This window comes from Bactrocera tryoni, chromosome 4 (assembly GCF_016617805.1).
Source record: "Bactrocera tryoni isolate S06 chromosome 4, CSIRO_BtryS06_freeze2, whole genome shotgun sequence".
NCBI lineage: Eukaryota > Metazoa > Arthropoda > Insecta > Diptera > Tephritidae > Bactrocera > Bactrocera tryoni.
Window position 1 is genome coordinate 27,980,688 of NC_052502.1, and position 12,330 is coordinate 27,993,017.

The 12,330-nt window shown below is 35.6% G+C and overlaps 2 protein-coding genes across 2 annotated transcripts; one reads left to right on the forward strand and one right to left on the reverse strand.

The window, feature by feature from the left end:
- Positions 1-175: 175 nt before the first annotated feature.
- LOC120774066 lies at positions 176-5,346 on the reverse strand. The gene is made up of 4 exons (XM_040103372.1): positions 5,194-5,346; positions 948-1,061; positions 624-872; positions 176-558 (listed from the first exon to the last, which is right to left on the reverse strand). Exons 1-4 carry the CDS (start codon positions 5,249-5,251, stop codon positions 338-340), a joined length of 642 nt encoding a protein of 213 aa, XP_039959306.1. The 5' UTR covers positions 5,252-5,346; the 3' UTR covers positions 176-337.
- A 5,830-nt stretch (positions 5,347-11,176) lies between these two features.
- Positions 11,177-12,223, forward strand: LOC120774065 (uncharacterized protein F58A4.6). The gene is made up of 3 exons (XM_040103370.1): positions 11,177-11,609; positions 11,679-11,793; positions 11,854-12,223. Exons 1-3 carry the CDS (start codon positions 11,257-11,259, stop codon positions 12,148-12,150), a joined length of 765 nt encoding a protein of 254 aa, XP_039959304.1. The 5' UTR covers positions 11,177-11,256; the 3' UTR covers positions 12,151-12,223.
- The last annotated feature ends 107 nt before the right edge of the window (positions 12,224-12,330 follow it).

Sequence of the window (12,330 nt, forward strand, 5' to 3'; positions counted from 1 at the left end):
TACATACTTATATATATATGTGTATACATAAATACATATGTACATACATATATGCACCGCTCTTATTTTGTAATTTCACAACGAAATTAAAACTTTTTGCAATGCTGGAAATTGTGTTTCCTGTTCAGGCATACATTTGAAATGAATTTTTCTAAAGCTTTTTATTGTTGTTTGGCATTTATTTTATTTCATAATTTTAGTATTTCAAAAAGAAATACGCATTTGAATACAAAAACACGAAATTTCCGGCGATTAAACGTACACGGACTTTACTTCATAAAAAAGATGAATAAGAAATTTTAAGTAGATTTAATATTTTACATTGGTTGGTGGATAATTAAGCCCAACGCAACATGGCTAAAGCAGCGCCAATTACAATAATGGAAGAGCTAATGAAAGTGGCGCCATCACGGGCAACGGGGATTTGGGTGCTATTGGCGGAAATGAAGTTACAGCCGACGCCTTCGCAGGTGAAACAGTTCGTCTCATCCACGCAGAGTTTGTTAGCTTGAGCGGAGGACAGGCAACCGCGTTGGAAGGAATTTGTTTTGTTCTTGCCTGAAAAAAGTAAAATATATAGCAATAATTTGTTTTCTTATAAACTATGAAAACAAAAAGCATACCATCGTTTCTAACGTAGCATTTGTCGCCCAATTTGTAAGTCGGGCATACGGTGGGTCTGGCATAGACATTTGTAGCACAGTCGCTGGTCGAATTGCCCGTGCATTGCAGACACTGAGAGCGACTTTGCGGGAAAACGAGACGATTGCAACCTTCGGCAAAGGAGCAAATCAAGCACTGCAACTCATTGTGGCAAGCAACCGCGGTGGCGTTGTCCAACTCAGAAGCGCAGCCACGTATCGTGTTACCGTCTGGATGGTGGAAAACGGAAGGTTATTAAAATTTGTTATAATTTATAAAAGTTAATAAGTTCTAGGGCAACTCACTGAGTACTCGGGTATAGCAAATGGATGTGTTCACAGCGCAAGTTTTGGCAAGATAATTTTCGGGATCTGTTGCACATTTTGGATCGGTAGCAGAGTTACACTGCACGCAGGCATCTAGAAGAGAAATTAATGAAAAAGAGGTTTAACAAGGTTGACATAAATGATATTAACCTAAGGGGTTACCTGGGTTTAAGTGTTTTTAAAAAATATAATTTTTTCACCGTCTTATTAAATTCTATGTACAAAATCTCTAGAATTTTGATCTAAATTTTCAAGATGATCGAAGTAATAGAGGCTAGCTAGGCTAAGTGCGCCGTCTTTAAATGCCTTTTTTTCGAAACTGTGTTTTTGAAGTTGCTTGGCAAGATTTCTCGAGAACTACTCAACCGATCTTTATAAAATTTTACACAGGTTTTTGAGATACAATTTTTAAAGACTTGGATGAAGGATTTTTTGTTCTTTCGATTACAACTATTTGAAAAAAAAGTCGCGATATTTTATTTTTTTTGTTAAAATTTCGGTCAAAAATTCAATTTTCAGTTTTTCCCTTCGTCCATTATCTAAGTTAAGGTTTCAACTAAAGCATGTATTTTTCACTTTGGGGTGTAAAACCGTAGGACGTAGGATTTTTTATGTTCTAACCAAGAGGTGTGGAGGTCAAAGCTCCACCCTTTACTAAAATCACAAAACTAATTGTACGTGGTATAAAATTTGGAACTCAAATACCTGAAATACCCCAACGACCTCTTAGCACACAAGTCGCAAATTTTTCCTTCCGATTTGTTGAGTAGTGTTATCAGCGATTAATTTTGAAAAAGTTTGAATTCCACAGTCGTCCCCAAGAGGACCTCCGAAAAAGGTGTCTTTCGGTGAGGAAGATATTTTTCTGATAGCCGCCATTAGAAAAAAAAGAAGTAATTTTTTTGGTCAAAAATACTTCAGAGTGGCTTAAAAATGGAAATTATTACGGAAAACCTTATTTCTTCGACTCATTAACTGACAAACATATGTAGCTACGAAACTGAAAATTTCAAGTTCGAGAAATTTTCCTCACCGACTCTGAAAACAACGTTTTGAGAAAAACGTTTTAAAAATTGTATGATCCAATTATACAAAGTAAAAAATCCTTACAAATGCAAAACAAAGAATTTTGAAAATAATCCCTTAAAGCTCATTTCATTTTGAACCTGTTCCACGTTTACTCAATGTCATTACGTAATAGTTTCAAAGTTCATTTGTAAATATATTAATGCAATTATTTGTAAATTTTTATATCACTCCGGAAATGACCTAATGCTAATGCAAACAAGCATTTTGCACTGTACTACTCATGTTTGGTTAAGATAAGCGCTGTTTTATCTTAGTTTACTGATTATTTCCCCGCCTGAGTTTTACTAACTACCATTGGTTTTATTACTAATAAAAGTAACTAACACTACCAAGCACGTGCATATGTGGTTAAAAATGCGCTTTGCAGGGCAAAAAGCTTATAGGTGTGGCTATCGATTTGTCGCTATTGATTGTTATCATATCACGTCGGAGCAGCCATACATATTGCTTTTTAATACCATATGTACATATTCTGAAGTTTCTCTTGTGTAGCTCGGCATTAAAGTGAGCCAAAAAACCAACCTATGTATTTATGGGTTACAATGAATACATATAAAGAGAAATAATATCCCTGCAAGACATGATGTTTAGCTTATTTTTTAATATGTCGGTGTGCATGCAAAGTTTCGCCTATACAAGTATAAGGTTGTCAAATATCTCCCTTCCGCTTTTTTGCTCTTTATTCAATGCTTTATAAAAAGTAAATCAGAGTAGATCGGATTTAGTTCAAATATGCGCCGTTTCGTTCGATAATTTGTTTCCATCTAGACGACCCCACCCTATTTACGAAGAACTCGGACAGCCACTTTTCACAAGCCTCTTTTGAGTTCAACTTTACACCAACAAGGGCGTTCATCATGGACAGGAACAAATGGCAATCACTTGGCGCTATGTCCGGGCTATATGGTGGATGCGATAAAACCTCCCATCCAAGCATCTGTAGCTTCTGACGAGTCATCAACGAAGAGTGTGGTCTGGCGTTGTCCTGGTGGAACACTACACCCTTCCTGTTGGCTAATTCTGGACGCTTCTGGTCGATCGCCTGCTTCAAGCGGTCCAGTTGTTCGCAGTAGATGGTAGAATTAAGCGTCTGGCCATATGGGAGCACCTCATAGTGGATGATTCCCTTCCAATCCCACCAAACACAGCAAAACCTTCCTGGCCGTCATTCCCGGCTTGGCCAGTATTTGGGACGATTCACCGACCTTCGACCACGACCGTTTTCGCTAGGTATTGTCGTATGTGATCCATTTTTCGTCGCCAGCCACCATCCGCTTCAAAAATGGGTCGAGTTCGTTCCGTTTCAGCAGCATATCGCAGGCGTTGATTCGGTCCAGAAGGTTTTTTTTTGCGTCAAATCATGCGGTACCCAAACATAAAGTTTTTTTTTGTGTCCAGCCTTCTGTAGATGGTTTAAAATGGTTTGGTGACTAACTCCCATTTTCTGGACGATTTCACAAGATGCCACATGCCGGTCTAACTCGATGTTTTTCCCAAATTTGATCGGTATTCGTCGTCACGGGTGTTCCGCCGGCTTGCTTATACATGGTGCCGTTTTCACCCGCTCTTAATCGTCGAAACCATTCCTCTGCAGTTCGAAGTGATAGAGTACCATCCCCCAAAACACCATTAATCTCACGGAACATTTCTCTAGCGGATTTGCCTTTAACGAAGGAAAACTTTAAAATAGCGCAAATTTCGGCTGAACTCCATGTTTACTTGTCTATAACTGTTGAGTGCAATATCCAAACTAATCATGCATAGCGTCGTTTTGTAGGTTATGTCAATACCTTTCAAAGATATATAGTATTGCCAGATACGAGCTCTGTAGCGCTTTGTACATAGCCGCGAAATTCAAAAGACAAAAAGGCGGATATTTGACAACCTAATAATTAGCAGGCAAAATATATTTTTAAATATAAATAACATAACTTTATTTTTTAATCGCGGCTTCTGGCTGAGCATGAAATTTCTTAAAAAAATCGACCGCGTTTTGTTTTTTAATCCAAAAATTGTTATTTTCAAAAGCTTTGAGAAGTGAAAAAATTGGAATATCAAAGTTCTCTTTTTTAATTTTTTTTTACGATGGTGGTTATGAGAGCTATCTAAGACTTATGTGCCGCCCTCTGTTCTCCCTAACAGTTCTCTGCTTAGATCACAGCGTATATTTAGTTGTGGAAGACAGAGGAGTGGTTTGCATCTATAAATTGATATTTTGTTCTTAAGTATTGATTTTTAAGTCCTAATGTTTCCAGGACTCATTACATTTTCTACTATTCGCATTTACATAACACTTTATTGGGGTTATTCGTAGTATATGTATATATATATATATATATTATATTATATAATATTAAAATAATTATAAAATTTTTAATATCGGAAAGAATTTTTATAATTGTAATAAAACACCATTGAACTCGCATCACGCCCTTGCGGCAGTAATACATTCAACGGTGGCAGCATGTATAAAAAGGCTACGCGTTTGAAAGATTTGCACAATTATTATTATTTTTTTTTGTTTTTCAATAAAACCTTTTCTAGTCTACTAAGTTTTGCAATATTTTCCATTCGATCGTTTGTTTTTCATTACTAAGTACTTTAAGTGCGAAAAATCCAAAAAAGTTTACCCTAAAGCCTGTTGAGGTTGCTACTTAAAACACAATTTGTCTAATTAACTTTTTACTAAGCTGTTTGCGCGTGTGTAAATATCTATTTACCTAAACATATACATAAATACATAATGCACGGTATATAGGAAAATGTTTATATATGTTATTTGCTCTACATGGGCATTAGTATGTGCTATATGGTATTGAACATTGTACACATAGATTCGATATAGAAGTCACAGATAAGATTAGCTCTCTAAGTACACATTTTTAAATTTGGAAGTTATGTCACTTTAGTTTTCTTACATAGTCACCATTTTATATTTGAAAAAAATAATCAATTTTCAATATACAAGCTCAATATCTGTATAACTCATATTTGTAAAATCCAAAATGCTCGACTTCTGGTCTCCAAAATTGCAGTTTGAAAACTAATTTCACTTCACTACCATTTTAACATATATAACAACATATACATATATATTAACCCATATTTCTTTTGCCTAATATTAACATTGATTTACCCCCGTGCACATATGCCAAATAGGCCACAGCTGCTATCACCAACACGTAGTACTTCATTTTTTTATGAATAACTTTTAACTTAGTTTAGTAATTATAATAATTCGAAATTGTAATTCCGCCAAATGCTTCCTTACTCGTTAGACTAAAATCGGTAACTGAATGTCAGCAGTCGAAATAGTTATCAGCACCTGCTAATATGTAACTGTACATGTCCACTTTATCAGTTCTTTGGCTGCGATAAGAAGGTAGTAAAAGATAAAGATAACTTACTCACTCCATTTGTTTCGTATTTCTGTGTAAAAAACTATACATGTTTTGTTGTTGTGGTGTTACGAAAAAGCTTTATAACTGTGTCACATACATAAACACTTTGTACTTTTTAGAAGGGTGGTAATGTTGGTTTATAACTTCTTTTATATCAAATAATATAAACAAAATTATGTCTGCGGATTAACATAATGAATTCGACATACGACGAAATTCACAGGGGTAAGGAAGAATCTCCATATATTTAATTACAAGTATTATCATATAAACTGAAAGGTTCACTTTCTATTTTATACCGTTCTTCAATAACTAATACCGCCGATAACTTTTATAAAAATATTATGGTTCTATAACTTTATTCTTGTAAAGTGTTATTCAAAGTATTGTCCAACTGAAGCTTAATATTTTTATCATTTTCTCATCTTTCTGGCAATTTGTCCCTATATCAAAAAAATTGCGCCGATTTGGCGGCCAAGAATGAATCAAAGCACTTTTTGATATGCTGTTCCGATGGATACCATATTCCAGTGAGACCGTTTTGTATTTACCGAAGAAATAGTAATCCTAAGGGGAAAAGTGTGAGCTAAATTACAGGTGAGGCTAAACCTCACAGCCGTTGTTTTCAAAATAATTTTTAACCGTTCTTTGCAACACGAGGCCGCTCATTTTCACGGTAAAAAATTATTCCTTCGTGTTTAGTAGTAAATTCCATGTCGTTTTTCGGTAATTTCTCGCTTCAATTTCATGTGTTTTTGTGGGTTCTAGAAGCTCATAATGCAGCACGCCCTTCTGATCCCACCAAATACAGATCATCGGCTCATGAATTATTGTCTGTTTTGCCTTTCATTTGGTTGGCCAGGTTTCATACATGATGTTTTGCGTTTAAAATTGTCGCAATATCGATTCTCCATCACCAGCCACAATTCGATGCATAAACGTAATATTTTTGTAGCATGCCGCAGCATTTCTGACATGCCAAATCGTCTTTTAACGTCTCTTGGCTTGAATTTATATGATACTCAATTTCCTTTTTTTTTTAATATATCCGACTGTTTTTAAAATGGTTTTTTGTGTTTGCCAACAATTTTCAACGAGTAATGCTTCCAGTGTCTCATCTTCAAACTTTTTTGGCCGCCGCGGACTCCGTCTTCCAAGTCAAATATTCTGAGTTAGAGCATGCTCACCATAAACTTCCACCAACATACGATGACTTTCGGCTGAGGTTTTCTATGTATTAAAGTAATGGCGAAGAACTTCCCTCAAAAACACTATCAGGCATAAAACTCGACATATTTGAATAAAAAAAAATGGTTTACGCTTTAAATTAACCTGATGTACCGAAAAAGCCGCTTGAGTGTAGTAACTTTCCAAAGCATGTTCGGAATATTGGAGAAATGAATGAAATAATAATAAAGTTGCATCATCTCTTGGCAAACCTCACGAATATAGTTATAATCCCAATATATTTTTATCGAAAATTGCTGTCTCGCTTACTTGCTGAATTGGTTCGTGTGTGATCTGCTTATGAATTCATCCAAAAATTTACAACGCTCGCTTTTAGATAGAATTTTCTATCTACTACTTGACCGATTTGAAACTATTGTAGTCTTATCATTCTCATTACATAATCCTGAGTATATAATTTACATTTAGCTAGATAGATAAGGCATAAACAAATGTATCGGATCAAATACTTAGCACTAATAGCAGTCTCTAACCAATATATTGATTTTCGTCTTTTCAGTTGAATTTATACTAAGTATACCTATATAGCCGTCATTATTTAAGATATCCTATTGAAATTCTGTGGGCATATTTGTTTTTGGTTTGAGGTCCAACTGCATCAAATTTGTCATTTAGCCCCCTAGTACCCATGTATCGATATTTATGAAATAATGATGATATATTTACGTACCAAAAAGGGAGCGCTACGAAATTGAATAGGTTTCCATTAAGCCATCTGATCAAATTTTACTCGGTCTAAGAAAAAAAACACAATATTTTCACATATTTTAATACACAGTCAATACGAGCATGTGAACAACTAATCCATTTTTCCACACACTTGTTGTTTTCTGGTCATTTTTAGGGCGCCATTCGCAATTTTTAAGAGGTTTCGAATTCATATCCAAAAACCCACGTCTCGTTACCAACAATGATGCGTTTGATGAAATAAATAAACAATAATATAAGGTCCTCAGCAACATTGTCAAGCTTATCTCCTGCAGCATCTACTCGATGTAGGTTTTGCCACAGATTCAGGTCTTTTGGTACGAATCTAGTATTGACACCCAACTTCTATCCAAAATATTCACCAAAATATGATATATACTGTACATATGTATATGTATGTATGCTCTGTCATCTATTTTATAACTTTTCGATTTTATTTTCATTAACTACATATATATCTTCTTTGTACCACTCAAATACTTGTATTCATAATAAAGTAGCCTCCTCAAAACACTTTTGTAACAGTTTCAACAATTCCAGACACGAGATTCCATCGCAACACTCAATATTCCAAGCAAAGTCGTTCGATTTTTGCTCCAAGATAAAAATCGTAAGACAAACCTTTCGCGTCGGAAATAAACGGCTTCTGGTCAATACCATACCAAGACTCAAGTCTGTTGGGTGTTCTTCAATTCAGTTGTCTAAATATAATTAACTGAATAAACTTTGCAAGTATATTATATTGTACAAAAATTAAATCAATACTAAATTACTTTTAGTGAAATGCCGACTACTTCACTAGAAATTCTTGTTAAATGTAATATATTAATTGTATTTCATTATTTATCATTTAATTCTAAGAATTAAATAAACAATAATATTTTTTATTCTTCTTCTTATCTCCAAATATTTCTTTAAATTCGATTGAACACTTGCCATTAACTTGGCACTTGTTAATTCAGCATTCGTCATTGAATGCTAGGAACCTATAAAAACCGATAAACTGTCCAAATGTCGCGTCATCTGTGCGAAAGTAAACTTGGAAGTGTTTTATTTGTCTATCTTATCTAATGCAAATATGCAATAATATATATTATATACATATATACAAAGCAATCCACAGAATTTGAAGTAATAAAAAACGTAATCTAATCTGGAATTTCTACCTGTATCGACATAGGGCGCCATTTTGATAATTTGCGCCAATTCGAAAATTCATTATATTGCTTATAATGTTTACTGGCGCTAACCCTAACCACTATTATAATAGTAGTGTACTTCTTTCTCACAAATACTTCAATTACTGCTTTATTTTAAAACTTTTTCTATAGAATACTTTAACTTGATTCTAGTTCTTAAACGATTTATATATAGTACATCTTTTGTCCAATAGAAGAAAATATCAAAAAGTGCAAGAATTCTAATTCTTCGTAGAGTAGGCACCGCTTACGCGGTTATAGCCAAGTTTACAACAGGTCGTCAGTCGTTCTTTCTTTTCGTTGTTTGGCGCCAATTAGAGATTCCAATTGAAGCCAGTTCCTTCTCCACCTGGTCTTTTTAATGGAGTGGATGTCTTCCTCCTCCTCTGCTTCCACCTCTGCTTCCACGGCGGGTACTATGTCGAATACTTTCAGTGCTGGAGTGTTTTCATCCATTCGGACGACATGACCTAGCCAGCTTAGCCGCTGTCTCTTAATTCGCTGAACTATATCAATGTCGACGTACATATAAATCGTACAGATCATCGTTCCATTGAATGCGATATTCGCCGTTGCCAATGCGCAAAGAACTACAAATCTTCCGCAGAACCTTTCTCTCGAAAACTCGTAATGTCCATGCCTTTGCACCATGTAGCAGGACGGGAATAATGAGTTATAGAGTTTGGTTTTTGTTCTTCGAGAGAGAAATTTACTCCTCGATAGCCTACTCAGTCCAAAGCAGCACCTGTTGTGAAGAGTTATTCTGCGTTGGATTTCGAGGCTGACGTTGTTGGTGTTAATGCTGGTTCCTAGATAGACGAAATTATCTATGACTTCGAAGCTATGACTGTCAACAGTGACGTGGGAGCCAAGTCGCGAATGCGATGACTGTTTGTTTGATGGCAGGAGATATTTCGTCTTGTCCTCGTTCTCAACCAGACCCATACGCTTCACTTCCTTATCCAATCTGGAAGTCTTCTCCTTCCTGATCCTGACGGAACTTTTGGTGTTGCTCAACGTTGGCTAGAGGCAGTTCTTTTTCGTGCTATTGACGAAGAGGTGGTGTGGATGGAACTGATTGGCTCAACACATTTTGGTTAATGTTTTGGGTAGAAGCGTGTCAATTCTGGACTCGTACCAAAAGATCTGAATCTTTTGCAAAAACGCCGTCTAATAGAGGTGGCAAAATATGTTTGACAACGTAGCTGAGAAGAACCCCAGATTGAGCAAATCCATCATTACAGGTGGGTTTATGAATATGACTGTCCAACAAACCGAAAACCCCATAATTCGCTGATGACTGAAAGCAATCTCAATCGAGACTTATAAGAAGTGCATGGAAAATTGCATTGAACGCTAGCATGATTGTATTGGCTTCGGAGCCTATTTTTTAAATCTTTTTTTTTTTTGTCAATCCGGGTCAAATTTGATCAGATGGTATGTTTCTTTCGCATTCTCACATTACAGCAATGATCCTCGCAAACGCTTAGTAGATGTAGGGCGACGACCCGCTCCTGTGAGACTGCGCGATCCTTTTAGCCTAGAGTGGATAGGTGGAAAAATCCAAATATTTTCTCTTCCATTGTTCAATCTTTGCAAACTGAGGTTGAAACACGTTAAAAGTCTTACCTTCGGCGGACTAGGAAACATAAACGAAACTGGCATAGGCCGTTTAAAAGCGGACTATCGATTTGTGAGGGTTTTATAATCAATTATATCGGAATTTTTAGGTATCACAACGGAAAGATGTCCAAGTGAACTAATTTCTGCGACTGTAGATACATCACTACGCAAACTAGAAAAAGTTACTCTGGATAGCTTGATAGCTTGAGTAATTTGTTCGAACCTTTCGAGATTGTATTCTTCCAGTTTAGGTTTGATTAAGATAGGTCACTCTTCTTATTTCACCTTGATATTGTTGATATTATTCTTGAAACCGCATAAGAGAATCTCCAGAAGCTTGTAAATTATACTTCCGAGTTGACAGTCTTTAACCGGATAAAAATTGGGGTCCGTTCCGTTTGCGTAGCCCCAACTGTCGTGGGAATTCTGCCGCTACAACAACAAAAACAACAACCCGACATCCCTAAATAAAGCAGCAACTTTACGCTTAAATTCTAAAATTAGTACAAAAGAAATGAAATGTAAACAAAATTTTTTTTATTGATAATATTTATATTCACTTGTACAAGCATTAAACATCGCGCGATAAGATATTTTTCAGAAAAAATACAATTTCTTGGCTGTCTGCAGTCAACTTTAGCTTAACGCGCTGCGAACATTGAATTTTCCAACGCTCAGCGTTGCCGCCGACCTTATTTGCCGCTGCCGCTTTTATTTAGGGACGGCAGTTAGTACCGTAAACTGTCTATCTAGACGTTTCAATTCACTTTTTTTACCTTAAATCAATTTTTGTTTGCTAAAAATTTTCAAACATACCGACATTTTCTGCGTTTCCGCTGAATGTGGTAAAATCTGCATTGGCACCATTTTTTTCACCACTTTCCACAAAGTGACACTTGCCAACAGCTGTTCGAAATTTATTGTTTACATGGTGAGAAAAGTAACAAATTTGCCGATTCAGTCTGCTGCTTCATTAGTGTTAACCAAAAAAAAAATTTCATTAAACACTAAAATAACATAATGACATTTCTATTATGTATCAGTGATTTGTCGAAACACCAGGAATTTAAAGAAATTGATACAAATAATAATGTGAAAACACTGCCAAGAAAATTGCTTTGGGACCGCGTAATATCCTTGCGAGCAAATAATCACATCACAAGTACTGACACAGCATGTAATGATAAAAATCAACGTATATTGAAACGCTTATATATCGAGATTGATGGCATCAATGCATTCTACCTCTTGCGGGAGCTGCAACAATTAACACAACTACGCCTGCAGTTAAACACGAATCCAGCAATGCGTGGTATTGATATATTTTGGTTGCAATTAAGACCACCAACAAAAGAAGTAATTGACTACAAATGGTGAGCAAGTTTTTTGCATTACAACGTTTTATTTCTCTATTAACTACATTAAATGTGATTGGAAAAAAGGAATCGTATATTATCACACACACTGTGGGAGCATATCGAAGTGGAATATCTAATGTCCTGGTTATCAACACTTGGTGGCGGTTACTCTGCTCTTGGAGAACAGTTTAGCAAATGTGTACGTTTTCCATAATAATTCCCAATTATTATTTATTAAAGCATGCTCTTCATTCACTAGGCGGAGGTTGCCGGTAAAATATCCTTACGTCAATTCAATATCGGTCTACGACTTGGCGATCCATTCCTACAAGCCAGATGCAAATTATATTATAGCATATCACTTATACAAACTGGTCAACTAAGAAAAGCTAAATATATTATACGTGAACAATACAAGTTCGCCAAAAAGCAAAAGGAGTTCGATGGTCGTTTAGTAAAAATGTGTCATGGTATATGGTTACGACTGCAATACGAATACGGATTGCGCTTAAAGAGTAAGAAAAACTCGACGGATGCCATTTTAGTGAAAAAATGATATTTCAATAGTGTATAAAAATGTCAATGTTGCTTTAGTATTGAGTTCAGTAAAAGTAATCGTATTAAGTTAATTGAATACTTTAAATCTCCTAAAGCTTATATGTAAAATTGGCAACAATAAAGTGGAAAATAATTCTGTACAGTTTTATTCATACTTTGTACAAAATTTATATTTTGG